We start from the raw sequence: 27,997 nt of genomic DNA, 5'->3' as shown, positions 1-27,997 counted from the left end.
TAGATAATTGATAATGTCAACTAGATCTGATCACCTGGCCATTGGTTACCCGCCCCAATCTGCCACACAGAATCGGTCCACCTCACCAACCGCCAACAACACATCCCCCATTGACCCGACCGCTGGTTCATCTGTCAGATCACCATTCGGCCTGCCAGGCGGTTTGAATCACTCTAGCAAGATGGCTAGCGCCTCGCGATCAGGGGCTGGCTCTCCATCGCACGAGATGCCCGGCTCCAGCAGGCTATACTCCAAGAGGTTCGTTCGCTCTGCCACCCTGCGAGTGACCATCCGTTTTTGCTGACCAAAATTCGACAGGGCCCGCGAAATTCAAGCTCAAGAAGGCGTCCCCGGATTGCCGGTAAATCCTTGGGGCGGTCCGCCGACCAGCGGCAACTCTACGCCCCTCCGCGAGAACATCCCCGAGTCGCCAACCGATGGCTTTCCTGACTTTGCCCAATTGCCCACCCCCGAATCTATGCCTCAGGCGAGACGTGCCCGTGCTGGAACCGTGCCATCGCGGTTCTCGCCCGGCGGTGTAGGCAATGGCTTGCTCAACCTCCCGGCTATGGCTCCCAAATCATCCCGGCCAACTCCGTCCCACAGCCCGTTCAAATCTCCGTCTCCCGGTCTCGAACCGGTCGACACGGCTTCCAACAACTCTGCGCTGCTCTCCCGCCTCCGCGCAGGCTCGATGCCTCAGCGGAGCCCTTTCGCGCAGATCCCCGGCACCAGCTCTCCCTTTGGACCGTCCATTTTCAGCAGTTGGAACCCTACCGGAACGGGTCGCGATAGGGGTATGACTCTTGCGAGCATTGCGAGCATCGGCTCGACCAATGGGCCGAGCTCGCCCACGCAATCTCAGATTTCCAGAGAGGGGGGTGGAGAAAGCGATGTCCATATGAGGACGCTGGACTACTTGGGACTTGCTGAGACGCCGCAGCCTCCCCGCGCCCAGTTGGCAACACCGTATATTCCGAGCTTCAACGATTTTACTAAGGCTAATCGTTTCCGCTCGTACTCGGTCAACAACAAGGACAAGTACGCAGACGAGGAGGACGATGAGTTCGAGGACATGACTCTTGAGAGCCAGTACGTCGCCCACCTCCAGGATCAGCTCGCAGCTACGAACGCTGCGATCCACAACCACAATCTGGCTGTCCAGGCGTTTGCCAACCAAGCTACGCGTCCTCGTGCCCGAACAGCCGGCGTCCTCGATACTCCTGGCTCTCGCCTCATGCGAACCTACATGTCCGGTAGTGGCATGGGCAACGCCGTCCCTCCTGCGGAGATCCGTCTGCCGGATGAAAAGGAGTTTGACGACCTCCCGCAAGCTGTGGCTGCTATGAACCTGGGAAGGTCGAGCAGCCGCAATGCGGGATTGCTCAATGCCGAGGACCAGGGTCTTGAGGGTCCTACCAGCGCCCTTTGGCTCGGCAGCATCCCGACTTCCACTACTACATCGACTTTGACTGAGATGTTTAAGGCATACGGTCACATTCTGTCTGCTCGTGTTCTCACGCACAAGAACTGCGGTTTTGTGAACTTCGAGCGGATGGAGAGCGCCATCACTGCGAAAGCCAGCATGAACGGAAAAGAAATCTTCCCTGGAGCAGGACCCATTCGCATCAACTTTGCCAAGCCGCCTTCTGCCTCGAACACGCCCGGCCACGATGGCGTTTTCCCCTCGCCCAGCCCCGACCCGTTCGCGAAGAACCAGGACAATGCGCAGAATGCGGCCCCCGGTACCGCTGGCGAGAGCGCAAATGCATCGGCCCAATCAGCCAATGCTGCTCCCGTCGTGCCTCCTCTGTCAGAAATGACGAGTGACATCATGCGCATCGTTAAGCAGTTCCAGGCCACCGAGGAGGATGCTGCCAAGATCTCCCGCAGTCTTCAATCATCAATCCAGTTCACCAACTTCATCGACGAGATTCCCCCCATCCGGGAACCGGCCCACACCCGCGTCCACGATGCCCCGAGACTCAGAGATATCAGAAAGAGAATCGACAACCAGAGCCTCTCCCAGGCCGAGATCGAGACGACCGCTCTTGACATGCTGCCAGAGATTGCCGAGCTAGCGTCCGACTACCTTGGCAATACTGTTGTACAGAAGCTCTTTGAGCACTGCTCCGATGACCTTCGGGACGCCATGTTGGCCGAGATCGCTCCTCACATGGCGGAGATTGGCGTACACAAGAACGGCACCTGGGCTGCCCAGAAGATTATCGACGTTTGCAAGACCCCGCACCAGATGAATTTGATTGTCGAGCACCTCAGACCCTACACCATCCCTCTGTTCCTGGACCAATACGGCAACTACGTTCTTCAAGGCTGCCTCAAGTTCGGTGCTCCCTTCAATGACTTCATCTTCGAAACCATGCTCAGCCGCATGTGGGAGGTTTCTCAGGGCCGCTACGGTGCCCGAGCTATGCGCGCCTGCTTGGAGAGCCATCACTCCACCAAGGAGCAGCAGCGGATGCTGGCTGCCGCGATCGCTTTGCACAGCGTCCAGCTCGCCACCAACGCCAACGGTGCCCTCTTGTTGACCTGGTTCTTGGATACCTGCACCTTCCCTCAGCGCAGGACTGTTTTGTCCCCCCAGCTTGTGCCCTGCCTCGTCCACTTGTGCACTCACAAGGTTGCCTACCTCACCGTGCTCAAGGTTATTAACCAAAAGGCCGAGCCCGAGGCGCGAGACACCATCTTGAAGGCTTTGTTCTTCACACCCAACGACCAAATTCTCGAGGCGATCCTGAGTGACCATGCCTGCGGCGCCACCTTGATCTTCAAGGTTCTCACCACGCCGTTCTTTGACGAGAGCATTCGCAGCCAGGTGGTTGAGAACGTCAAGAACGTGTTGGTCCGCATCAAGGCCCAGCCCGGCCAAGGTTACAAGCGTTTGATGGACGAGGTTGGCCTGTCGACTCGCAACAGTGGCGGTGGCCGCGATCACGGCCATGGCAACTCTGGCAATAACAGCAACAACAATGAGCAGCGGCAGCGACCGGCCTCCCGCCAGGCCAACATGAACAACCACCAGCAGCAGCAGGCTGCTCACATGAGCAAGCAGCAGTACTATAACTCGTTGAACCAGCCCGTCAACCCTTCCAACTATGAGTTGGGATTCGGCGGCCAACGCAGTGAGCCTGCCGACGCGAGCATGGCTCCCTTCCCTCCCTATGGTGTTCAAAACCCCATGTACAACCAGTCCAACTCTCCCATGCCGACGCCTGCGAATCTGCAGCAGCTCCAGTACCAACAGAGCATGCTCAACCGTGCGACGCCCCCCATCAACAACTTCTTCCCGCCGATGCAGGCAGGCTTTGGAGGGTATAGCAGCCCAAGCCCGTCCATTGACCAGTACCGCAGCCAGAACCTGGCCAACGGAAGCCCCATTCAGCCGCCGACTCAGCTTCCTCAGATGCCTCCCGGTCAGGCACCGTACGCACCTCCTGGATTTGGTATGAACATGGGCATGTCGGGATATGGTGGCTATGGCAATATGGGCGGTATGCAGAACATGGCGTACATGCAGCAGGAGCAAGTCAACGGAAGACGTGGCCGAGTAAGCGATCCCCCATTCGCAACCCCTCTCCACCAAGCCAGAGCGCGACGTGACTGACGAGTTGAAAAGCGATGATTCACACGCCACTTGTACAGACGAATTGCTGGTCAGAGAGGGTCTGACTGGCTCATGCCGCTCTTTTTTTCGCTTGGTAAGGGATGGCTTGGTATGGGATCGGCACAGGAGTTTGGTTGATCTGGATCGTCATGTAAGAATGTTTGCAAGGGGGTACACACCGCCCAACGTGTCAGGAAAATGCGCAAGCCACTCCAGATGTGGAGGAGGCCATGTCTTGATGATAGACAGGGCAACAACAACATGAAGCTGCCTCTCCGGAAATGTGGTCGCAGCAACGAAGAGGGTTTTTTATTTTCGTTTCACTCGGGGCTCTAGAAGCCCCCCACTTGCCACTTCACTCTTCCTGTCCTTTCTTTTTTTCCGCTGGGGAAGTTTTTTTTACAAGCTTTACTATTGCTACCCTCACTCTGCTTGTGGCGTGGTATATAGAAAAACCGAGAGAGGGTAGCCGGATGTTGTCCTGAAGCCCCACCTTCGCATGGCAGTCAAGACGCAACCCCCTAAAAAATCGCATATGCTGCTTTTTGTTATGAGAGAGCTATGGAGTCGAGAGTGTGTTTCCGCAGTCAAAGCATTCGTGTGTGTATGCCGCGACCTGCCGGGTTCGTTCGCTAGGCAGGCAGTCAGGCAAAAAAAACTCTTGATAGCCACGCAAACTTTTTACCTTGGGCTGCTGGGTGTTTCTTCCTTTTTTTGTAGTGTTTTCTTCTTCATACTAGATAGCATAAGTATAAGGTATTGTTAGTCAAGCATTGTCGTAAAAGCTAGTTGATATTGCCACACGAGATTTCTCGGGTCCTACCGTTTCCCGTGCACGAAGGAGCATAGTGATGTTGATATTAAGTAAGAAGAAGCCTGAAGTCGGAGACATCCGCTGCTCTGTCCATGAGGGAGGGACGCGACGACTGAAAGATACTAGACCAGAGAACGTCAATATGGCGAATGGATGGGCAGGATTCTGGGGAAAGGCCCAAGATTATAACTAGTACATGCCATCCATCACAGCTAGGCTTTGTTGGTTTTCCACTGCTCATTGTCTCTTCTGTCAACGACAGACACAATGGACTAGAGTACCACTGTCGGTGTCATCCAATCCAGGCAATGCCTAGGAAACTTTCTCAAAGGAGCGCAAGCCCATGCTCGTAGAGATAGGTGTATCGATTTTCTTCATAAATGACAACTGCAGCATTGGAGGAAACGGCAATGGTAGGGTTATATAGATCATGCGGTGTAGCATTCTATCTACTGGGCCTCGTCAGGCTACCCTCCCTTCGTCTCCCGGGGTTTGCCCTATTTTCCTGCTCTCTCCTTCAACCTGGCCTGGACCCAAGGTACTCAAAACCGCCGGCCGGCTTCAGGTCACATCAATCCCATTTCCCAAATTGGATTTCTCGCTCTTGCCTCCCTGGAAGAAAAAAAAAGAAGTGCTCTGTTTCCCTTGGTAATCTAGCCAGCCCAGCCCTGCCTGCTGGTCCAAAAGAGAGATATTACGAGAAGAGGTAATGGCCTATGATACAAGATTGAGGCAGGGTGTGAGGGAATTCCAGTAAGGGGAAAAGAAAATTGGAGGGAAAGGTGAATAGGAAAGTGAGGTACAAAAGCTGGCCTTCACACCATTCCTTTTCCCCAGGTGGCAGCATGGGCAGATAACCAGATGCCCGTCCCCCTCTCGCCTTCAGCACATTCTACGTGCTTCGGCCAATCCAGTTTGCACTCTCCATGGCTACAAAGCCTTGAATGACTATGCGAGCTTGCTTTGTCGGGTCGCTCGAAGCCTGTGTGGCTTTCTGTCGTACCTGTTTCGGTACGCTTCGATTCTATGGCCGGTCTTCCTTCACCGGTCTTTCTTTGCGCTTGCTCGCTGCTTCGTTTTGAGCCCTCCCAAACTCCAGATCCATGTGGGGGTCGTGTCTTGGGGAATCAAATAAGAAAAGAGTAGAAAATGGGCTATATCCGCAATTGGCTGTGTTGGCTGCTGATTCCCTAGTCCTGGGACGAGGCGAACCATCCATTTCCAATTAGCGTCTCAACACCACCCTTGTGTGTTGTGTTTGGTAAGATAAGAACAATCAGTTAAACATATAGTCGAAGTGGCTGTTAACGCTAGCCTAGTCGATATCCATGTCGGGCACATCATCTTCGTTCGCGTCGTTGGGGACCTCCTGCGAAGACTTCTCGCCCAGGCTGTTGATCGGCTCCGGGTTATCTTGGGTCGTAGTCGCTGGCGTAGGTAGGTCGGCAGGGGGCTCCACTGACTCATTTTTAATCGAGGCTGCGTCGTCTCCGGTGCTGACAGTGCCGTTGGTATGGTCACAGTCGATCGCCGTTTGATCGGCCTCGATGCCCGTACCAGAAACACCGCTGTCTTTTTGGTCGTCTCCAAGCAAGCCTTTGATGCGACCAGTCATGGCTTCCATCTGAGCTAGCATTGCGCGAAGACTCTGCTTATCGGTAACATTTAGATCTCCGCTGGCAAAGTTATTGACACTGCCACGAGCCATGAGCGAGAGCATAGCTGGCTCGGCGTTTGTCTGTATACATGTGTCAGTCACAACTGTTTGCAATTCCAAACAGTTCTCGACTTACTAGCAATGCCTCTGTGAGCTCGTCAAGCTTGGTAGTGGGTTGAGTGGAGGCCAATTCGACCAAATTCAGCACTGCTTGCTGCTCAACACGTGAACGAGCACTCATGGGCTCGCTGACTGGCGGCGCCTGGACGGTGTTTGAAGCCGTCGAGCCTTCGATGTGACCAGCGCCATCCTTCCGAAGCCTGCAGATCTGTTAGAATTTGAAAACAACCAAATAAGGATCCAAGAGAACTGACTGAGAAATGAAATCGAGGACAACGCCCTTGGAAGACAGCTTGTAGACGCGACCGAAGGTCTTGACATCGCTCCAACCCGAATTTTCATCCTCGGATTCTTCATCATCAATCTCAATGAAGCCATTGTTCTTCATGCCGCGGCTGAAGGCTGGAACGATGACCGGGGCGCCTTTGATCTTCCGGAAGCGGTGAGCTGGGGCAAGCTCCTCTGGCAATGTAGCTAACAGGTCGTCTGCATGCGCAGGGCAACGCCATGTTCGCACCACAGGCGGGATTGCCAGCGGGGGATCGAGGCAATCCAGATGCCAGTGAAGCCCGCAGAGGCTGCAGGGAATGATGGCTCGATTGTCGGCGGTCGGGTGTTGGCAATTGTGGCATAGCACAGCAGATCCGTCAGTTTCTCGAACCTTGAAGAAGTCTGGAGCTTCCTCATAGCCCTTCTTCCTGTAGTGATTGTCAGTCGAAGCGTTCCCCAAGGACAGGCGGGATGGGATGTTTGGAACACAGCGAGATAGTGAGAACAGAGATTGTAGCTTACTTTGGCTTAGCGGGCACTACCACATCCTCGTACTCGCCTTCAGGGCCGACCTTGACGCCCTCGAAATACACACGCACGCCTTGCGGCAGCTTGTAGGCTCGAGGATTAGTTTTCTCCAGAGTGTTCATCAAACCGCCAAAGGGACCCTTGTGTTCGGGCACCCTAGTGGGGTATCTGCTGCTGAAACAGACGTTGCAAAACCATTCCTCGGGGAGAGTGTCGCCCAGCCCCAGGTCGACACACTCGAAATGGAATGACCTGGAGCAGTTCTCGCAGCAGACCAGCTCTCCAACGCCGCTGCATGCTGAGCAGTAGTCGTCATTCTCATCCTGATGAGATGTGTCAGCAATGTGGTCGTTGAGGCAATTTACGGGAAATGAGTAGGAGTGTGGGTGCAGGCTGGCCGGGAAAAATGGGAGGTCGGGACTGGCCGCTAAACTCAGTATCCCTCGGGATGTGCGCCTTGGCCCGAAAACCATGCCCTCACCATTCGCCGACCCTCGCTCGGCCCCATCGTCTCCTCGCTCCCCGTACGCAACAGTAAGGGTGCGGCATCGATGGAAATGACCGCAGCTCCGTGCTGCTGAAGGATTCGTTATTGAACTGGCAGCTTACCTGGTTGATTGGGCCACCGCCGTTGGCGGCAACTGCACCGCCCTCACCGCTGGCACGAGGTAGTCCAGCCGCAGTGCCTCCCTTCTTCTTCATGGGTCTGTAAGAATGCGTCAGTCTATTTCCAGCTTGATTTGGCGAACCATGGATGAAATTTGACAGACGGATGATGGCAGAGACGAGGATGCTTCGGTGCGACGCTGCCAGGCTCGCGCCACTCATCACTGGCGCCCTCGACTCATCATGTCAAGTCATCCGCTTTGCCACAGCGAGGCCTAAATTTCATGATGCAAAGGGGAAAGAGGCAACTTACGAAGTTTTGATACGCAAGCCAGTCCGTTGCTTCTTCGTAGGGCGCAGGTTCGTCGGTGTCGCAGCCCTAGAGCTCGTGGCGGGCGTCACCTCTCCGAGGATTGACGGCGCAGTCGGCGAGCTCGTATTGTCGATCTCGTCGTGCGTCCTCTTTGCTGATCTCGTCGTTCTCGTGCTCAAGGTCAGATTCACAGGCAGATTCGAGCTCGGCGCTGGTGTTCTTGCCGACTTGCGCAGATTTACTGCTGGCGAAGATGCGGCCATAGATCCAGCCCTGCTTCTCATGTCGGAACCGCGAATATGGCTCTCAGGCTGGGGCGTCTGGCTAACTGTGCTATTGCGTGCATCTCTCCTCCGCAGGGTGGTTGCATCGTCGCTGGGCAGTACGCGAGGAGTCTTGTCCTTGTTGGCGTTCTTCTTGCCATTCGCCTTTGAGGGTGCTGCTGTCGTCGAAAGGTTGGGGAAAATGGGCGAAGAAAGTCGACCAGGCATGTTGCTAGCCCCTGCAGCTTGAGATACGTTTGGGGGGAGGGTGGGTGAGTTTGGGTTGGATGCGTCAGACACGCTCGCCTTAGCAGCAAGGGATCTGCCGCGTCTCTTCATTGGCTGTGGATCAGCTGGCGGTGGTGCGCTGGTCAAGGTGGTCTCGGGGTCGGCCCCAGCAGCCGTGGCAGCCGTCGTGGCACTGTGACGGCGACTGTGGCTATCGCCTTGAACAGGCACGGAAACGGGCGGAGAGCTGGGCGAAGGCGAGTCGGGTGGCAGAGACGGAGATGCAGAGAGCTCTGACAAGGACGAGTCGCTGCTTGCAGAATCTCTTCGGGCACGCTTGCGTGACGGGGTCATGGTCGCGATGGTGGTTTCCGCCGCCAGTAAAGTAGTGTCGTCGTCTTCTTCGTCGTCGACGCTCATGCCCATGGGTGATTCCGGAATCTCCCTGCGCTTCCTAGCCTTTTTTGTCGGGGTAACTTGAGGCATATCGTCGTCTTCGTCGTCCGATTTTGAGAGGTCGAGAGAGAGAAGATTGCCGTAGGGCGCAGGCTTTGGCTTGTGGGGGGTGAAGCGCGAGTTGGTGGAAGGGGGCACAAAAAAGTAGCAAGCCTGATTGTCCTTCTTGCCTTCTCGCTTCTTCTCCTCGATAAGGCGAGAAAATTCGTCGAGGGTGTCTTCGTCGGCTGTTTGGTGGTAAACGTCCTCAAACATGGAGAGGAAGACCGGGTTAGAAGAATTTTCGTCGTAGAGGGTCCGGAGTGCCCACGCAGTGGGATAGCGGTAATGCCGGAGCGCCTCGTCGATTGCGACCTCCACAGCCCTCTCGACGACGTCCTTGTTCTCGGGCGTCGATTCTGAAGGCTGCACGGCGTCGCTCGAGGGAGCCATTTGATGAAGTGAAGCTGATGCACGGCGTCCTACCGATGAGCGCGACACACTCTTGCGTGAGATGGAGGCAGATGCACGACGGCCCTGGCTCTTTCCTGCGGCTGCCTTGGGCGTGTAGTCCTCGTCTTCGTCGTCGTCGTCCAGACCACGTGCGGGAAGAGATTTTCTGGTCGCCTTTTGAGCGTTGGCTGGAGGAGTAGGCAGGCGCGGAGGGGGTGTCGGTGTCGGTGTCTCTGAGCGATTTGCCATGGAAGATGCATCTGCCTCATCAGCTGCTGCTGCCGCTGCCACCGCCGCCGCCGCCGCCGCCTTTGCAGCAGCAGCGACAGCAGAACTTGCTGAGCTCGACTTTAGGATAATCTTTCTGACGGGATTCGCGACTTCCTGACCCGGCTGTTTGGCCTGTGGTCCCTTTGGCAGCGTGCCCAGGGGCGCCATGTTCTCGGTGACGCCGTATCGCATCAATCCAGCCTCCTCGAAGCTCGGCTTGCTCTGCACCGTAGGCTCCAACCATTTCTGCATGAAGGTCCTCGAGGCCTCGCTTGCTCCATTGCTCTTCTTGACAGGTTCCGATACTCCTCCTCCGTTGGCGTGCTGATGCGGGCTGGAAAAGCGCGACCGCGTGGCTCTCGTACTCGTGGGCATCATGGCAACTGGGCTCTCGAGGGCCCCTGACCTCCTTGCCTTGGACCAGACGGGCAAACGCTCCGAGTCGGACGCCTAGAATCGCGTTAGTTTCGTGTCTCTGGAGGGTAAATTTGGGCATGGCTACTTCTCTCGTCTTTGAAGGCATTCAGCGATACGGTTTGGGCGCGTTCCCTCCACTTGCGACGCGAATGACTTTAGGAAAAGGAGGGATGGGAGAAGAAAGGGTGTGAAGCTGCGGGATGGACCTCGAGGATTTTCGGAGACAACGGACTGGGGGGCTAATGGAGAGCTACAAAGCTACATACCTTACTCCTTCCCTGCCTCGGGTGCCTTTGAGCGGCCACGGGCGTCTACCTTAGGCGGGCACACGGCGGCATTCAAGGCACTCAAGGCGAGTACAGGTGGTGGGCAGGGGGGGCGGGTGCAGGTCACAGCGCTGTTGGGAACCTGTGGTTCAGTGCCACAACATCGGCCAAGCTCACTATTGGCCCTGTGACATGGACATACTTTGCCGCACGTTGGCGTCAGCCATTCAACTTTTTCCAGCCTTCTCCTGTGCCACTTTACCTTTCCCTACCTAAGGCAGACTTTGCCTCTTTCACCTTTGATATAAGGTACCTTACTTACTTAACTTAGATAACGATTAAATCATCCAGGCAAGACAAGGTAGAGAAGTGAGAACGAGGCCTATTTCATGATTCTGAACAGTCGTCTTTACAAGCCAAGATCAAGGGCCTCGGGCTTCTAGGTCCGCTTCCATTTACCTTCCATCACCAGGGGCTGGGCACCCGCCATCTGGGTATCTGGCGGGTCTTCTAAGTTCTGCCGTATCGACGACGACCAGGGCCCCGGCGAGGACGGGAAACCGGAGACCTCTGGAATTGGACAATTTTGTTCCACCCATCCTCGTGGCTCACCTTCTTCCCCCGGCCGACGGTGTCTCCTGGGACCTGGCGTGCTCCGTCTCATCGTCCCATCGAGACATTAATACCCCTGTCGTCTCGCTCTCATTCTGCTCTCTCAGACATCCATCTCGTCACGTTGCTATCCCACTCTGTAGTGGTCGGTCAACCAACACTAGACTCACAAGTTGAGTTGCACTCAGGGGAAGAAGGTCAGGCATGCTCAAGGATGCGTAGCGCGTGCAGGTACGGAGTAGATGGATGACTTTCATTGTCTTTGTTGGGCTTGCCGCCAGTTCAGGCTTCCATTCAGTCCAACACCTTCTGTTGGATGAATCAGTGAGCAGCTGTTGAGTCCTAGCTACGCTGCTCGCTGCCTTTTCCTGCTGTGCCTCCTGGTAGGACGACTGAGGTGACGACCCGGGCTGCAGTGGCGGCTGGCTGAAGCTTCAGATGGGCGAGCAAGCAGCTCTCTCCTCGGCATTCCAAAAAGCAGTCGTGCAGCCAGCCAGCCAACTTTTTTGGCGTCGGATAAGCAGAGCGAGCGTTCCTGTTTCCGGCCTCATCCTGGCAATGGCCCTATCCATCGACTGCCCCAAGGAATACAATCACACATTTGACTTTCACGACAAAAATTGTGGGCGTAAAATCGGGCCGCCCCTTTGCTCGTCTCATTGACAGTCATCGCCATTTCCTACACTGAGATCGCTTTACTCCTCATCGCTCTCCTCCTCCTCCTCGCCTCCCGCAGCAGCAGCCTTCTTGGCCGGCTTCTTCTTCTTCTTGTTCTTCTTGCTCTTTCCGGTATTTCTGGACAGGGGCTGCTCAAGGATCTTGAGAATCTCCTCGTCCTCAATCTTCTTGTCCGACTTGACCTTCTCAAGGTCAAGAGCGGGCGGCGCACCGAGCTTGGTGATACCGTTCTTGGTGATGGCTATCGACATGTTAGCACTATGGGCCGCACTTTCTTGTACATGTGAGAAGTCTTACCAATCGTCGACAGGTAGCGGGCGACGGGGGAGTTGTCCTTGTCGCCAACAACCTCGTAGGCGCGGAAGACATTGCCACGCACGCACTCAACGACACCAGACTTGGCATCGCGCTCGTCATCGAGCTGGCGCAAGCTGAAGGGGAAGGTTCCGAACTTCTTCTGGACCTCGGAGAGGATCTTGCGGGAAGTAGGGCGCTTGAGGCCGTAGTTGGTGGTGGTGCGACGGTGCAGAGTAGTTCTTGACTCCAAGGTCTTGACCTTGCCAGCGCCCAAGCTCACGCCCATCTCGACACCCCAGACCTCACCGATCTCGGGAGTGCCATCGCCCTTGGTGCCCTCGGCGGGTGCAAGGACAATCTTCTTCTTGCCCTCGATCTCGTTGCGCTCAAAGAGCCATGAGGTGGTGCTCTCAACCAGGTTGCAGTCGTAGGACTTGACGACCTTCTCGAGCAGGCTGGTGATCTTGGCCTGGGTGGGTGCCTTGGCAGCAGCAGCCTTGGCCTTCTCCTCGTCGGTGCCGGAAGCGAGCAGACCGGGGGGGAGCATCAAGCGGAGGAGGAGCTCATTGGCGTAGTAGTTGGCGAGAACCAGGTCGGCGGTGCGGCCAGTGATCTCACCGGCGACGACGGTGTCGCAGACAATGGAGCCGAAGCCGTCAATCTGAGCACCAAGCTGGATCTTGATGGGCTCGCCCTCCTTGATCTCAGTGGCAGCCTCGGCCTCATCGGTAGTGAGGGGAGTGTAGGGGGTCACGAAGGAAGCCGGGGAGATGGTGGTAGGGTGGGAGAAACCTGCAACACGCGAAGGAGGTCAGCGATGCTCAGAAATAAGGTAGGCAGCATACGACCAGGAGGGAGGGAGAGAAGGAGGGAAACAGACCCTTGTTGACCTTCTTTCCACGGTAGACCTTGGCGAGCTCCTCCTCGATGAGCTTGTCACCCTTCTCGCAGATGGTGACGATCTTCTCGCCAGGCTTGATGAGCTCGGCAACCGCAGCCAAGACCTTCTCAGAGATCTGAGCGGCGGTCTTGTACTTGGTGAGAGTATCGGGGTTGTTGAGGGTGTAGTCTGGGGGATCGTTAGTTTGTTACTAGTTCATGGCGAAGACGCAGCTCGAGTCGTCCTCGAGTCTCGTTGAGCCTCGTCGAGTCCCTTGAGGGAAGGGCATCTGCTTTGGATAGCATGGTGTGCGTTTGTGGTGTATTTCGGGTGGTGGCGGGGTAGCTGCGTGGGCTGTTTTGGTATGTGACGCAAATGCAGCACCGGGACCAGCGACAGCACCGGGACCAGCAAAAACGTGCGAGAAAAGGCAGGCACTGCGCGCAATGCTCTGCAGAGCTTGAAAAAGAACAGGGAAGTACTAACCGATCTCCTCCGACATGATGGCGGTATTTTCTGGGGTAATTGACTAGAAAATGAAAGTGATATCTCAGAGATAGCGATGCACCGGTCCAGAACTCGAAGGACTGAACGTGAGAAGAGATGCAATGCAAAGTTGGTGTGTCGGGCGTAAGTATTTTGACGACAAATACGTCGATTTTCAGGGCGGGGAAAGGAGGGGCTCGTTGCTGTTTGTGGGTGCTCGGGCAGGTCAGGTCAAGCAGGCACGCAGGTGCTCCCTCGATCCTTCCTTCCACCTCTGTGTGCTATGCAAATCCAGTACCGTCAAGTACCTTTGGTGGGGAATTTTGTGCATACGTCGCATCGCTTAAAACCGCCTTGCGCATATCCGTAGGGTGCTGGGCTATTGTTCGCGTGTCGCGCCAGCCACGGCCCACGTCTCTCTCTCATCAATACCGTGACACCTTGGCTGAGGTGTTTTTATGCAACCTCGAGTGAAAGTAGAAGTAGTGCCGCTTTATGCTTGGCGGGTCGCTTGCTCAAATCTTGTCTTGAGCTGGCTGTACTGTAGGTGTGAGGCAATGACGATAATTGGCCCATACCTGAGGTGCTTTGAATAAGTTGCCAAGGTACCTGAGTGACTGTCTCAAGCTCAAGACTGTCTCATGGTGAACAACTAGAACCTTGTGCCGAGCTCTGAGCTCTACGGATACCAGCACACCCAAGGACGCATCTACATCTACACGTCTGAAGAGCAAACACGCAACGGGACTGAGAACTCAGGGCAACCTTCCCTTGTGCCTTCCTCCGAGCTTGAAGCTGCTTCCGGCAAAAGCTCGGCCCGTACCGACACGACAGGCACACCAGATGGCATGCCCTCTTTCCTTTTCTGGAGGAGCGAATGGCCTCACGCTGGCTTCTGTCTAGGAACCTAAGGCACGCTGGGCACACACCGCTATATCTAGCGCAAGAAGATGCATTTTCCATCATGAGAATGGCGCTTATCGCGCAACTGGACGTGCCAGATTTCAGGCCCCATCTCCGCCACATTAGTCAACCCGTAAATCATTTGCATCTTCCCAGCTGCTAGGCTCAATTGCAAAATCAAGTCAGAAGAAGTGACTATCGTAGCCCTCACATACACCATCATGTCATCAGCCGCATCCTGCAATACGTCAAAGCCATTGATGGCTACTTGCGGCGGTGCGATCCCAACATGCTGAGGTTCAGGAACGCGGTCACGTCCTGAAGCACGAGTGAGGACGTTAGATGTAGCTCTACGGCTGATTTATGCGGCAAGATACTTTGCTCGCTCGGTACCTGAACTGGGAAATTTTCCAGGTTGCGATTGGCGCTGGCCTGAACTCCCCTGGGCGCCGCATTGGTCAGTCTGTGCTAACAGTACGAAGTCTCCCTGTCATTCAAGACAGACCATTCCCAGCCAAAACACCAACATGATACATCAGATGCGTTAGCCACATCCGTGCCAGCCTTTCCCGGTACAACACCAACACGCTGCGCAGGAGAGAGAGGCTGCGACAGACGTAGCAGAATCCACCTCTCATCCCCAAGTGAACTTTGGAGCCATCGTCAATTGGCATCCGCCACGACACGCGCCCAATACGAACCCAGGCCCGATCGCGCGTCTTTCCTTCGACGTCTCGGCAGTCGCATCGCTGCGGCGATTCGGGACCCTGCACATATCTTCATCATGGCCGCGCCGCCAGCCACGTCCACGCCTACTGCGGCTGGCGCGACAGCCTCGTCCTCGGCATCAACCTCCGCGTCCGCTGCCAACGAGCACGATGGCACTCCTCGCTCCGCCGCTGCCAAGGCTCTCCCCGTACGAGACAAGGACTCCTTCAACAAGTTGCAGGTAGAGCGCTACGTGACGCGCGACTGGCACTACTCTGTCGCGATGAAGGACGCTCAGGAACGGTTCGAGAAGGACATGCAACAGACGAGAGACAAGATTGATGACTACAACCTCATCAAAACCCAACGCCTATATTTTCCTCCGAGCAAACTGTACGGCGAAGGATATCGTGGCTACGGCAACGGCTATACCGACATCGATCCCCGCATGCGAGCGCCCTTTCCTGCCCAAGTCATCTATCCGAGCCAGAAGCCGCGGCCGGGGAAGCGCCAGTCGCATCCGCTCAGGTGGAAAAAGAGAGAGTTGAAGAAGCAGGCGGAGCAACATGAGGAGCTCGTGCCGATACGCATAGACGTTGACTGGGAAAAGATAAAGCTTCGCGACACCTTCACATGGAACCTCCACGACAGGGTGATTCCAGGCGAGCTCTTTGCGCAGCACCTTGTTGAGGATCTGGGCATCCCTCTAGACGCACAGCACAAACCCGTCTTGGATCAGGTCACGTTACAAATGCGCGACCAGCTCAACGACTTCTACCCCCTAGTCTTCTCCGAAGAAGACGCGCTCGACCCGGAGCTGCCATATTCTGCTTATAAGAATGACGAGATGAGGATATTGATCAAGCTCAACGTTACCATTGGCGGCGTGACCTTGGTCGACCAGTTCGAGTGGGATATCAACAATCCACTCAACTCCCCAGAGGAATTTGCCGCCTCAATGACTCGCGACATGTCACTGTCAGGCGAGTTCACCACCGCAATTGCTCACTGCATTCGGGAGCAGTGCCAACTCTTCACTCGGAGTCTATACAGCGTTGGACATCCCTTCGACGGCAGACCGGTCGAAGACCCCGATCTCATTGCCGCCTTCCTGCCGTCTCCGCTGCCATCTGTATTCAGACCGCAGCAGCAGGCGAAGGAGTATGCGCCGTATCTTTACGAGCTCAGTGACGCCGACTTGGAACGCAATGAGGTCATCTTCTCTCGGGAACAGAGACGGCAGAAGCGATCTATTAACCGACGCGGTGGCCCTCAACTGCCGGACCTCAAGGAACGGCAGCGGACAATCAGGACGCTCCTCGTCTCGTCCGTGCTTCCAGGTGCTGCGCCTAATATGGAAGAGAGCACGTTGTACAAGCGTGTGGCCGGCGCGCCACCCACCACCCGGAAGAGGCCAGGAGCACGCGATGGCGAGGTTTCCGATTCCGACGATAGTGAAGACTCAGGACCGGACTCGCCAGGCGTGTCTCAGCTTGGCGGCACGGCCAGGACGAGAGGTCTTCGGGGTGCCGCGAGTGCTGCTCAGCAACGCATCACGAATCTCGGCCGCTCCGAAACGCCTGAAGCGAGCATCGTCCATCATCACGAGACTCGCAGAAACCTTGGCCGCTCCCTTCGCGATACTCGCGATGAGACTGAAGAGCCTACACAACTTATTGTCACACTGAAGGTTGGCAAGGACAAGCTAAGGAGACTTCTCCAGAACCCAAGAGCGAGGTTCACTCCGAGTGGCTCTCAGACACCGTCAACACCCGCACACACTCGCATACCTAGCGCGGCCGCGGCTGCAGCAACCTCCATGCCTCCGCCGTCTACGCCGGCCTCGAATGGCCAGGCTCTTCCTGCTCAACTTGGCACTCCTCTGCCTCAAGGCCAGATTGGTCGACAACCTGCTCCGCCGCCTGTTGCCGGTCAACCGCCACCACCTGCTGTAAGTCATGGGTATCTTGGACTTCAACTAGGAAAGGGAACTGACATGCTCGATAGCCCCCGCCGCCAGAATGGCTAAAGAACTGTTTGCAGCAACTAAAGCAAACGTACACCTTTGATAACTTTGAGGGCATGATGAAGTACTCAGCCATCAATCCTGACACAGAGATGCCGATATCAGTACCAGCAGGGTCACAGCCTCCCGAAGGCGCCAGATGGATGTTCCTCCCCCGTATCCGTTGTCTTGACTGCCCAGGCAAGCTGTACACACCTGGGCCGGAAATGACGGCAGGCAACTTCGAGGTTCACTTGCGCAATAAGCAACATCGTCAAAAGGTGGATGCTAGAGAAGGCAGAGACACGGCAGCTGGAACGACTTAAGGCGATTACATTCCGGCGTGGAGCCCTGAGTGGCATCTATGCCGAGCAATGTAAAGGCTCGAGCCGAGCTTCCTGGAAGGTGCAGCCATTTCTACCTGAAGTTATTGGCATCGGCACCGAGTCAACAATTTGAGGATGACCCCGTCACGGCATTACACTCGGATAGCAAGCCTGACTGCTGGTCATTATTCCCAGCACCTGAGAGGTCCTTAAAAATATAAGGCAACCTTGAGCTAAGGACGATGGCGTTGCCAAATCAGCACACTCGGTATTGTACAAGAGATCAGTCCATTTCCATTTCGTCAATGGGTTGTGGAAGAAAAAAGAAGGGATATCATTATCACTAGCGGTGAAATGGATAGATGGGAACAAGGGGAGGTCAGAACGCGTTTCTTGCCGATTTTACATATTTAGGAGTTCAGACTCTGCTCGTGAGGCAGGGTCGGAATGGCCGGAGTTCCGATTGGAAGTGCTTTATTAGGATACGACTTGGAAGAGAGAGAAGACGAAGACGGGCTTCAAAGGCAAGGCTATTGTGGGGAGGTGTGACAGCAGTGAAAGAGGTCAGCAATAGTGACCTTGGTACAGAACCTTACTGGACAGGGGCTTCAGAGTCTCCTGGTAGTAAGAGTAATACCACAAGAAAGCTTCAAATGTCTACGTTTCCTCGCTTCTCAGCTACGTGTGTATGGATCAAAATCATGGATAGACACCGACACATGAAAGGGGGTTCACCGACGGTGTGGGCCTTGCTCATCCACCTTGATGAGAGTACGTCATAAATCTAGGAGGCTGATCAAACTTTACTATTAAATGACTGGCTTTTGGCTAAGGCTAAATGATGTACGCAAAGGTACGTATTTCCCAGTGGCCTTTAGCCATTTCAACTACCAACAGGTGCCCATAATAGCCCGGATCGTTGGGATGCATTCGTCCTCCGAGTGATTTCTTGGGGGTCTCGACGACTTCAGCCAGTGTAACGAACAAACTAGAAAATCAAACTTTTCCCCCCAACGACATAGGAACACAAGAGAAATCATACGTCTCTTCAGTGAGGCGTTTTAGCTTCCCCCCCCCCCCCGGCGAAAGAAACTGAGCTGAACATTGGTTGTCGTCCAAGTTCTTCATCTTTCGAAGGAGGCCCGAGAGAAAGACATCAGCCCCGTACTTAAATGTGATCGGGAAGGACCTTCGGCGGATTCGGCGTCGGGTGATCCTCCACAGGCTCTTCCTCGAAGTGGGGGTGGTCGGGGTGGTAGGGGTGCTTCGCCATCGCCTCCTCCTTCTCCTTCTTCTTCTTCTCCTCCTCCTCCTTCTCCTTGTCGTGCTCGTCGTGGTGGGGGTGGGCGTGGTGGCCGCCGTGAGGGTGGTCGTGGTGTTGCATCTCCTCGTCCTCTTTGGACTTCTTGGACTTGGTGTCCTTGGCCTTGGGCTCGTCGGCCTTGGGCTGGTCGGGCTTGGGTTGCTCAGCCTTGGGTTGATCGGGCTTGGGCTGCTCACCCGCGGGCTCCTTGCCCTTAGGTTCCTTAGCCGCGGGTTGCTCATCCTCTACCTTGGGCTTCTGGTACTCAACCTTGGGCTTCGGCTGCTCGACCTTGGGCTGCTCGACCTTGGGCTGCTCGACCTTGGGCTGCTCAACCTTGGGCTGCTCAACCTTGGGCTTCTCAACCTTGGGCTGGGTAGCAACGGGCCCCTTAGCCGCGGGCTCCTTGCCGAGATGCTTGCGGAAGGGGTGAGGCACGAGAGGGCGGGCAAGGCGACCGAACTTGGGGGGCCAAAGAAGGGAAGAGGAAGCCTCGGAGTTCTCCTCGGGGGCATGCACCAAAAAAAAGCCGCTCTCACCGAGCTTGAAGCCCAGCTCCATGAGCTGCTCGTCGGTGAGTCCGAGGCTCTCCTTGAGGATGTCCGCCATCTTGGCCGTGTTGACGCGGATCTCGTCTTCGGTCGCGGGATCCTCGCTGACGGGATCCTCCTCCTTCGAGGCAGCGGTGTCGACGTTGGCTGTGGGCGTCGCGGTCGGGGCAGGGCTGCCCTTCTTCTCAAAGTCGGCGACTAAGAATTTCTTGCGGCCGAGGGTCCTGTCCATGGACTCCTCGATCCAGCCGGCCTTGGACGGGTTGATCTTGTACTCGTCGAGGTAGAAGCGGACGCAGTAGCCGATGGCGCCGGCGTATTCGTCCGGGCTCTCGTACCAGCCTGGTGCGCGGCGCTTCTCGGCGTTGTACTCCGTGCACCACGCCCTGCGGCGGGCGATCATGGCCTCGGTCGGGCCGGAGCCGGAGTACGGCATGGGCGGGGCGACGGGGGCGGTGATGGTCGCCGCGGCGGTGGCGGGCTCCGTGCTGGTGGTGGTGATGGTGGTGAAGGAGGAGGCGCTGGCCAGGGCGAGGGTGCCCGTGGCGGCGAGGAGGGTCTTGGCGGCGACCATGTTGTTGTGGTCGATGTGAATAATCTTGAATTAGAGAGTGGCGTTAGTATCTGGGTTACAAGTGTAAGGCATGCTGTGATGTATACACACCTAGAGCAGATGGGTACAGAGACCTAACTGTTGATGTTTTCGATGTAAGGTCAAGTATCTTAAGTCAGTTAATAGTGTTAGTGTGACTGGCTTATAAGTGTGAGGTAGTCCGTGATGTATGCTTACCTAGCTGATTGGTATAGAGACCTAGCGAGCTGATGGTTGTAGAGGAAGAAAGAGAGACAGACCAGATAGAATCAGAAGAGCGGATTTTATACACATCCCCACGCAGAGGTCGCAGAGGTTCCTATTCCTACTTCTTCATCTACGGCGCCATATGCCGCTGTTGAGCCTTGAATAAGTCCTATAAAAAAGTTAATATTCGCCTCTACACGTTTACACAAGGTGGTCTAATGGGTATCATAGTTGCCGGCTGGAGGACATCGGTAGAGACGGGGGTTCTCTTGTGGTTAAGAACCACTCCGACCTAGACGCCAAAGTCAGAGTAAGCTCATAAACTTGCCAGCGTGATCATCATTTTCATGTGGAGGAGAAAGCTTGAGAGTGTACATCCGGAAAGTTTACGGTGATCCTCCTGATGCTCCACGTATTGAGCGACGTAGGTTCAAACCCGAGCCGCATCGTCCATACATATCCGTTAGTCTACCTCAGCATACAGAAGAAGCGCCTTCAAAGTCACGAGATAGCGAGCCATGACTGGACAGGGTGTTTGCACTCAAGATGTTACGCGATATCAATGCTTCACTGAGCTCTACCGCGTCTGCCCCACATGAGCTCTCTCAAGCTCCCATCCGGGGCTGTGGTTCTCGAAGAACCGGCTAGTACCAAAACTCTCCCACCTCTTGCCGTGTGTGTACGCGCGACAGATATCAGTCTTGGTCTGCCTCCGAATGTGACCCTTGCGGCGCGTCTTGGGACGCAACCCTACTCACCTGCCTCCGAACGCCAGACTTGGCGACGGGACAAAAGGCGACTCGAGCGGCACATGATGCAGAACAAGCTTTCCTTGGCTGATGGTGGCTTTTGATAAACGTGGTCACTTTAGGAATCTCAAGGTCATCTACACCCGTGGAGTTGCAGACTTTCACGCCACGATATCATGCAGGTCTTTTTTTCTTTGCAAACATTGCTTCAACATGGGCCGTGGACACGTCAAAAGAGTGCTTCTCAATCAAGGTTTCTCGTCAGACCAGCATGCCCTAACCACAGAATAACGTAATCCCCTTTTTTTGTCCCATGTTCATGTTCGTGTGGGGGTGCGTAGGCTTTAAACTCCATACAGGCTAAATCTCCCGTGCATTCAGATTTCCCCAAATCAACGTCTACAGCTTATACGATGGGATCGGAGGGTGCTGTCCGAACAAATGCGACGTAGATAAATAACCTTCCCCCTTCACCCCCTTGAACATCCCTGGCTAGACGGTCCGTCCGGAGTGTGTTTATATTACTCGTGACCTATTCGTGCCTGAAGCATTACCCCCTTTGTTTGCTATAGTTCGCCGACCTACTATATTCGATGTCGTGATATTTCCCCCGTCCCGGGTTGCCGTATAGGGCTCAGTCTGTGAATGATATAAAAGTGGTCAGCCTGTCCGGCGACTTTTGGGATAATTGTGGTATCGCCCGCCAAGCATCACTCGTTCCAAAATCCCCTCAACCAAGTCCAACCGCCCAAGATGAAGGTCACCGCCCTCCTCACTCTCGTGCCCCTAACCTCCGCCAAAATCCTCTGGGACGGCCGCTTCAACGACTTCAACACCTCGTCCGACCTCAACAAGTGGTCCTGGTCTAACCAAGTCGGGCCCTACCAGTACTACATCCACGGGTCCGGCGACGTGACCAAATACGTGAACCTCTCGCCGTCCTATAAGAACCCGGCCGACACGGCGTCGAAGCAAGGCGTCAAGATCACGCTCGACAGCACGGCCTACTGGAACGGGCAGAACATGCGGCGCACCGAGCTCATCCCGCAGACTAAAGCCGCCATCAACTCGGGTAAGGTGTGGTACCACTTCAGCATCTCCCGCAAGGACACCAACGCGCCGAGCATCTTCCGCGAGCACCAGATTGCGTTTTTCGAAAGCCACTTCACCGAGCTCAAGAGCGGGTGGATCAGTGGCGAGTCGGCGACGAATAACACGAACCTGCAGTTCATGGTGCAGCAGAAGAGTTTGTGGAAGACGGAGTGGAAGCCGGATGTGTGGCACAATGTCGCCTATGAGATTGTGAGTTTGACGTTTAAGCCCCTTTGTTTCTTGAGTATTGGGGAGTGAGGAAAGGTCCCCACGTCTCGAGTAGAAATATGAACTTACACAAATGTGTTATAGAACTTCTCCAGCGGAAGCGTCGGCTTCTGGCACTCTGAGGGCAGTGCCCCTCTGCAGCAGGTCGTGGCTCCCGTCTCGGCCTCGACGTCGTCCAACGGCGCGGACTGGCATCTGGGCGTTCTCGAGCTTCCCCGTGATGGATACGCCGACACCAATGAAGATTTCTACTTCTCTGGCGTCTATGTGGAGGACACCGCTATCACGACCTCTGTTACTGGACCTGGTGAGTCTACAGTGTGAGAAACCTTGTGAGTTGAGTGAAATTGACACGGATCTGAGCAGCCGCCTGAGAGAAATTTCATCTCATCAAGGGAGTAGGAGTAGGGTCAGGCTCAAGGGGAGGTCAGACAAGACGGCAACATCGTATACACTTCACCCATTCTTCAGTACATATCACTCGTTCACGTTCACGCATATAAGGTTGAAAAACCAGTATTCTTTGGTTTCCATGGCAATCTTCTTTCTAGAAACCAATTTGAGATCTGCTTCTTCGTAGCTTCTCCCGCCAAAACATCCGCCCACCTATGTTTCTAGACTAACTGTCTCGTGTACCCGTGGAGTTTAGAACGTGTCAAAGTCGTCGCTGTTGACTTCTTGCCTTCAGTAAGAACTCTTGCACGTCTTCGTCACCATAGTTGTCGGCACGGTAGTGTCGTTGTCAACAGCTGTAGGAGGCGCCTGGCAGGCTCCGAGAGAGGTACGTGTCATGCCAGGAATGGGACCGAGAGAAGGGTCGTAGCCAGTGACACCAGCCCAGTACATGCAATACTGGGTGTTGCTGTCACAATACTTGTACTCGCAGTTGACCGAGGGAGTAGGCGCCAAGGTGATGAGAATCTTGTTGATAGTATCGCGCTTTCGATTTCCAGCCTGGGTAGGAACGATGCTGCACTTGCCAATGGAGGTAACGGTCTCGCCAGGAATCGGGCCTTCAGTAGGATCCCAGCCCGTGATACCAGCCCAGTAGGCGCAAAGAGAGGTGCTATCCTGACACCATTCATGGTTGCAATCAATAGTGGTAGTAGGGATTGCCGAACTCGCGGGGACGGAGTCTGCTCTGACGTTGTCCTTGATGGGGGAGACGACGAGGGTGCCTTGGGGCAACAAGGATCTCAAATGAGTGGCCCTGGAAGCGGTTCCAGTGAGAGTTATGAAGTCGGTCTGGGGTGTGGCGATAGACTGAGTAGAAGTAGCGTGACTGGCAACGTAATTGTCGTGGATGCCAGCTACAAGACCGGCGCCGGCCAGCAAGAGCACCGTGGAAACGGCGAGGAATATGACAAAGTCACGCATCGTGAATATTGAAGCGGCTGCTTTGAACTTGGTGAAGAAGGCTAGATGTTTGGTTGGTGTGTGTTGCGTCTAGAGCTGGCTTTTGTACTTTCACCCGGGGCTTACCGAGAAGGAACGAAGTGTAGAGAATGACAATTCGACTCGTCTTTCTAAGCTGAGACTTGATCTATGATGAAAGAATGGCCGAAAAGAGTGAAGTTGAAATATCGCGAGTTGATTGCCGCAGAAGGATCGGAAAAGACGCTGGTGATGGTGGTGTGAAACAGGGTTCAAACGACAAAGTCAGCGCAGCGCAAGGTCTTTAACCTCCTGCTGAAATCGAATCAAAATGTCTACTATTGAAGAAAAGAACACTGCAGGTGTAAGTGTGTTGAAACGGAAAGAAGTTGAGTTGATAAGGCAGTTTCAGACTCATGAATGAGCTTCGCAGTTGCCTCGTTCTTCTATCTTAGATGCAGTATTTTCTCACGGAAGGAGTAGTTGAGTTATGTAGAGCAGAAGGAGCCCATTCTGAGACCGATTCTGCCGTGAGAGTGCCGTCTCACGAGACGGGAGGCTGTGATACGGAATTGTGATACTTCCGCCACTGTTGGACCAACATTCTGAAGTTCAAAGAAGCTTAGCTTTGAAATGTTAGGGCTGACGATGAGGCTTTCCAGAATCGTTCCACTATGGGATTGGTGTAAGGTGACCTCAACCCACGTTTTCTAGTCATGCTAGCTTCGTACGAGCTCAGAATGAACTGAACCATTTCCCTTCCGGATGGACATCGTTACGATGTCTGTCACTTTCACAGGTGGCTTACTGCTGTCTCTGACCATGTACGACGATGGCGCTGGATCGTGCGTCCCGAAAGAAGCCCGTCAACTTGAAGAACAAGCTTTGTGCGCCCGCCAAAGGCCGTTTGCTTCCCGCTTTTCATTATGCAACATTGACGCTGATTAAGGACAGGCTCATACAAATAACATTTTACTGCACGTGAACATGCAACGTATGACACTGGTGAAGCTGCTTGAATTGGCGAAGAGAAAAGTTTCATTAAACGCGGCAAAGGTTGTACCATGCGCCGCTGAGAGCTATTGACATCAAATAGCCCGGCTTAGGAAGACGCCAACTGCGTAGCTGCCTTAGCATACAACGTAACGGTGATGGCGATGCTGGCAAGCCAAGCGAGACTTCGCAGGGGGCCGAAGCTACGATTGTCCTGCAGGCGGACGTAGATGATGTTGTACAGGGCCCTGGAGGCGATGTAGCCCAGTGTCAAGACGTTAACGGTCTCGGTGTCTACCCTGGCGAAGTTGGCGGCGACCACGGCGGCAGAGTAGAAGCCGAGCGTCTCAAAGGCGTTCTCCGATGCGGCCTTGGCGCGGAGAATGCGGGCTTTGGCCTAGAGATTTCGCAGCCTCGTGTAAGATGATGGGCTACGGTATCTGGGGAGGAGGGCAAGGTTCCCTCTGAAAGGAAGGGTTGCTGTTCTTACAATCTTGTCCAGCTTGTCATCGGCCACGACACTAGTTTGGAGCTTTCTCGGGTTGCAGAGGTCGTAGTGTGCTCCTGCTCCGGAGACGGCGTAGACATTGGGCAGCATCGCCATGATAAAGGCGGCCGGAATCTGGACGCGAGGTTTAGCCTGGTGGTCAAGCTACATCGCTTATGGATACTTTACTGACAGTGTAAAGGGAGAGCCCCTTTTGGGCGAGGTCCAGACCGAAGAAAGACATGTTGGCGGCGGTGTTTGAATGTCACGTTGAGCGATGTTGGATGAGTTGGTTCACACAATGTTTTCACTTGGACGGTGAGGAGGCACGGAGGGTAGTTGTATGACTACACTAAGGCACGGAGTTGACCCTTTCAAGATCGGAAGGACGGCGCGAGTTAGAGCCCGACGGGACACCTAAAGAGAGACACGAACTCGGGGAGGAGGGGGTTGCGCCGAGGCAGTCCGGTCGCACGGGTTGCTCCGAGTTGGGAAACCAGCACGGCACGGTTAGTATGGGAGCCTAAAGGGACAGCTACCTGTGAGAGCTACGCACAATACCTAGTCTTCCCGCACTTAGTTGACAAGAGACTGGGGCCGCGGGAACGCTGCCCACATTGGGACCTGGTTTGGCCGAGTGGTGATGACAGAGTTACAACAATAATTCGCATCATCGAACGGGGACTGCAACATTCGATTGGCCAGCTACAATTTCCCCCCTCTACCCCTGTTGAAAGGCAAGGGCGAACTCGTGGAGTGGGAATCGTGATGTCACCCGAACCGGCATTCCAAAGGCACCGACCAATCCGATGCTGTTTTCTTGCATAACTTTGCAGGATTTAACGTTGTGTAAGAAACAAAAAAGCCGGGCCTGTCATTGGGCCGCTGGGGGGACGGAATAGCATCAAGCAAACCAGACACAAAACTTCCCACTGCGGATTTCTTTTCACCGGGCTGTGTGTTTGGGTGATTTGGTGCGCCCACACATGTTTTGATTTCAGCCTCCATGTTCAACGTGATAAGGAATAAACATCGCTTAACTCATTGTCGTTGAATCTCTCTCTTTGATTATTTCTCTCTGTGTGTTGTTTCCGATACCTGCGGGGGAAGCTCAAACAAGCTACCGACGTCCGTTTCGTTTCTCTTTTCAGAGTGTTCTTCTGAGAGAATGCGATGTCTTGGCAGACGCACAATCTGGAACCTGCAAATTCAACCTTCCGGAACGGATCAACTACGCCCTCTCACAATCGAATCTTTGGCAGCCTATGAGATGAGCCTCTCACCCAGAGTGTTCGCCAGACTCACGGCAATCACTTTTTATGAGAAGCCTCTCAAAGAGCATGAGTACCTGCTCATTTGAATACCTTCTCAATATCACCAGATACACCCTGCGCTCGATGGCTGCACTGAACTGATGATAAGTCACTCATCGACGAACAATGAGTGTGAAGGTCTTACTGAGAGTGCACGAGCGCCATACCCAAAGCATGTCGCATTCAACGAGCCAAGCAGTTCGATGGAGTGCAGGATGAGTATCAGTTGACTGTCTTATGAGAGGCACTTTGTGGCACACGAACGACTAACAAACATGAATTGTACGTTCCCGAATGAGAGAACCTTTTCAAGTTGCTGACTTTTCCTCTTCCAGCGCGGCAACTCGGAGGTATGCGACTGACTCGAAACTCACGAACCTTTTTTAGCAGAGCTTGCCCCGCGACTCCGCGACGAGACTATTGAATTCGGGTGTGCGCTGGGCTTTGGAGTTTTTGGGACGAGCACTCACAAAGCGTCCATGGGCCCCGACTCATGCTCCAGGTCTTATCCTGGTTGCCCGACTTCAAGATTGTCGGGCAACGGTCATCAGAAAGTTGCTTTGCTCGCCAACGTTCATCGAATCAAGTGATTCTGGAGTCGAAAATTTCGTCTCATTAAGGGCCAGGTGCGATAGGGTGTTCATCTCTATGGTCCTCAAGTGAGGTTGGAAGATGAGAATTGTCATCATTTACACTGCGCCGGCGTCTTCTCACGGCCTGTTGGTGCTGCGATCGACAGCGATGACGATCTCCCAAAGGCAGAAAAAACGAAATCTTCCACCACTACCCAGCCCGACAGCTTTCCAGCAAAGAAAGTCGCATTGCTGGAAGCGAGCCTCGCAGGCAAGGGCCCCGAGGCTGGAAACATCAAGAGTGGGCTCTTCATGCCTGCGACCAGGTAAGAGGCGATGGCAGAAGAGAGAAAAAATAAAGCTCCAAGAGTCCAAGCCCGGGCATCCTGGGTTTCTGGGACTTCCAGCATCCAAGCAAACAGCAAGCGCAAGACGCTTGCGCCGGTGGAATGTGACCACAGCAGGGATGCTGATGAGATTGGATGCCAGACGGACCACACACAACGTGGGAGAATTTGGGTTGGTCTAGACGAAAACAGCATGGCGTCAAGAATATGCACACACTCACTCACTGACTGATTCATCGAGCGGAATATGTCGCCAGCCAGCAGCGGCAGAGCAGACTTAACTGGTAGCAGCACACTTTGGCCTGTTCAGCGGTGTTCCATCTGGTTCTGATTTCAACCAGCGGCAATCCAATGTGCATATTGCTAGGTATTGCAGCAGAATGGGTGGGAGGGAGCCTGGGGAAGTTTTTGAGACTCGAAGGTACTTACTTACAAGCGCCTTATCACTTATGCAGCCACTCACCACCTTAGGTCCTAACGTATGAGAGCGAGAGAGACACCTGTCCCCAGCGACATTGAAAGACCTCATCATCTTTTGATGTGCGGACGGGCAAAGGGCGGGTGCAATGCACCGGCGCTAGAAAAGGAAAAAAAAAAAAAAGCACTGAACACTTCAGGTCGTCCCCAGGTCTCCAAGTTACCCCCAACAGACAGACCCGATGGGCAGACACGTCCATCAAACTGCTGCAAGGAAGCGTTGCTGCGTAGCCTGAGTGCGCCGCAAAAAGTTGGAGGGTCCGGTCTAGGCGTCCCCATTGGAGAGACTATCTGGCGTGAGAGATTACCGCACTGTACCATCTCCTTTTTGCCTCCCCCGGTCTTTCATCTTCGCACCACCCATTCCCCTCGGCTTTCTGTTAAAGACGGATCCATGGCCTCCTCCCAGGCACAGTGTCCAGATTCTCCGATAACAAATAATTTTTCCCGGGGTGTCTATCAACCCCCCCAATCTAGCAACTGCCCATCAGCCTGTGACTTCCAGAATCACCACCCGTCCAGCGGCGCCCGTAGACCGACAATTTTCTGGTC

General features: G+C 54.7%; 10 protein-coding genes across 10 annotated transcripts; 4 read left to right on the top strand and 6 right to left on the bottom strand.

Annotated features, from left to right (window-relative positions):
* Positions 1–13: 13 nt before the first annotated feature.
* CPAR01_08857 (uncharacterized protein) lies at positions 14–3,625 on the top strand (the record flags this gene model as incomplete). The annotated part of the gene is made up of 2 exons (XM_060493124.1): positions 14–258; positions 319–3,625. 2 exons carry the CDS (start codon positions 14–16, stop codon positions 3,623–3,625), a joined length of 3,552 nt encoding a protein of 1,183 aa, XP_060347254.1.
* A 1,224-nt stretch (positions 3,626–4,849) lies between these two features.
* CPAR01_08856 (uncharacterized protein) lies at positions 4,850–5,149 on the top strand (the record flags this gene model as incomplete). The annotated part of the gene is made up of 1 exon (XM_060493123.1): positions 4,850–5,149. One exon carries the CDS (start codon positions 4,850–4,852, stop codon positions 5,147–5,149), a length of 300 nt encoding a protein of 99 aa, XP_060347253.1.
* A 605-nt stretch (positions 5,150–5,754) lies between these two features.
* CPAR01_08855 (PHD-finger domain-containing protein) lies at positions 5,755–9,957 on the bottom strand (the record flags this gene model as incomplete). The annotated part of the gene is made up of 6 exons (XM_060493122.1): positions 5,755–6,177; positions 6,233–6,416; positions 6,471–6,914; positions 7,009–7,337; positions 7,624–7,720; positions 7,934–9,957. The coding sequence occupies 6 exons, from the start codon at positions 9,955–9,957 to the stop codon at positions 5,755–5,757; spliced, it is 3,501 nt and encodes a 1,166-aa protein (XP_060347252.1).
* Positions 9,958–11,572: 1,615 nt separating this feature from the next.
* On the bottom strand, positions 11,573–13,234 carry CPAR01_08854 (DNA-binding protein; the record flags this gene model as incomplete). Its single annotated transcript, XM_060493121.1, has 4 exons — positions 11,573–11,796; positions 11,853–12,644; positions 12,733–12,921; positions 13,219–13,234. The coding sequence occupies 4 exons, from the start codon at positions 13,232–13,234 to the stop codon at positions 11,573–11,575; spliced, it is 1,221 nt and encodes a 406-aa protein (XP_060347251.1).
* Positions 13,235–14,905: 1,671 nt separating this feature from the next.
* CPAR01_08853 (snf5/smarcb1/ini1) lies at positions 14,906–17,160 on the top strand (the record flags this gene model as incomplete). The annotated part of the gene is made up of 2 exons (XM_060493120.1): positions 14,906–16,780; positions 16,837–17,160. 2 exons carry the CDS (start codon positions 14,906–14,908, stop codon positions 17,158–17,160), a joined length of 2,199 nt encoding a protein of 732 aa, XP_060347250.1.
* A 1,168-nt stretch (positions 17,161–18,328) lies between these two features.
* On the bottom strand, positions 18,329–19,588 carry CPAR01_08852 (uncharacterized protein; the record flags this gene model as incomplete). Its single annotated transcript, XM_060493119.1, has 1 exon — positions 18,329–19,588. One exon carries the CDS (start codon positions 19,586–19,588, stop codon positions 18,329–18,331), a length of 1,260 nt encoding a protein of 419 aa, XP_060347249.1.
* Positions 19,589–21,315: 1,727 nt separating this feature from the next.
* Positions 21,316–22,206, top strand: CPAR01_08851 (uncharacterized protein; the record flags this gene model as incomplete). Its single annotated transcript, XM_060493118.1, has 2 exons — positions 21,316–21,864; positions 21,967–22,206. 2 exons carry the CDS (start codon positions 21,316–21,318, stop codon positions 22,204–22,206), a joined length of 789 nt encoding a protein of 262 aa, XP_060347248.1.
* A 360-nt stretch (positions 22,207–22,566) lies between these two features.
* CPAR01_08850 (uncharacterized protein) lies at positions 22,567–23,259 on the bottom strand (the record flags this gene model as incomplete). Its single annotated transcript, XM_060493117.1, has 1 exon — positions 22,567–23,259. The coding sequence occupies one exon, from the start codon at positions 23,257–23,259 to the stop codon at positions 22,567–22,569; it is 693 nt and encodes a 230-aa protein (XP_060347247.1).
* A 1,099-nt stretch (positions 23,260–24,358) lies between these two features.
* Positions 24,359–24,980, bottom strand: CPAR01_08849 (uncharacterized protein; the record flags this gene model as incomplete). Its single annotated transcript, XM_060493116.1, has 3 exons — positions 24,359–24,646; positions 24,740–24,871; positions 24,930–24,980. 3 exons carry the CDS (start codon positions 24,978–24,980, stop codon positions 24,359–24,361), a joined length of 471 nt encoding a protein of 156 aa, XP_060347246.1.
* A 2,351-nt stretch (positions 24,981–27,331) lies between these two features.
* Positions 27,332–27,645, bottom strand: CPAR01_08848 (uncharacterized protein; the record flags this gene model as incomplete). The annotated part of the gene is made up of 2 exons (XM_060493115.1): positions 27,332–27,397; positions 27,448–27,645. 2 exons carry the CDS (start codon positions 27,643–27,645, stop codon positions 27,332–27,334), a joined length of 264 nt encoding a protein of 87 aa, XP_060347245.1.
* Positions 27,646–27,997: the final 352 nt, after the last annotated feature.

The sequence above is a fragment of the Colletotrichum paranaense genome (genome assembly GCF_030867605.1).
Source record: "Colletotrichum paranaense strain IMI 384185 chromosome Unknown Scaffold_7.1, whole genome shotgun sequence".
NCBI lineage: Eukaryota > Fungi > Ascomycota > Sordariomycetes > Glomerellales > Glomerellaceae > Colletotrichum > Colletotrichum paranaense.
The sequence above is the reverse complement of the archived record's forward strand: the minus strand, read 5'-3'. Positions and strand labels throughout refer to the sequence as shown.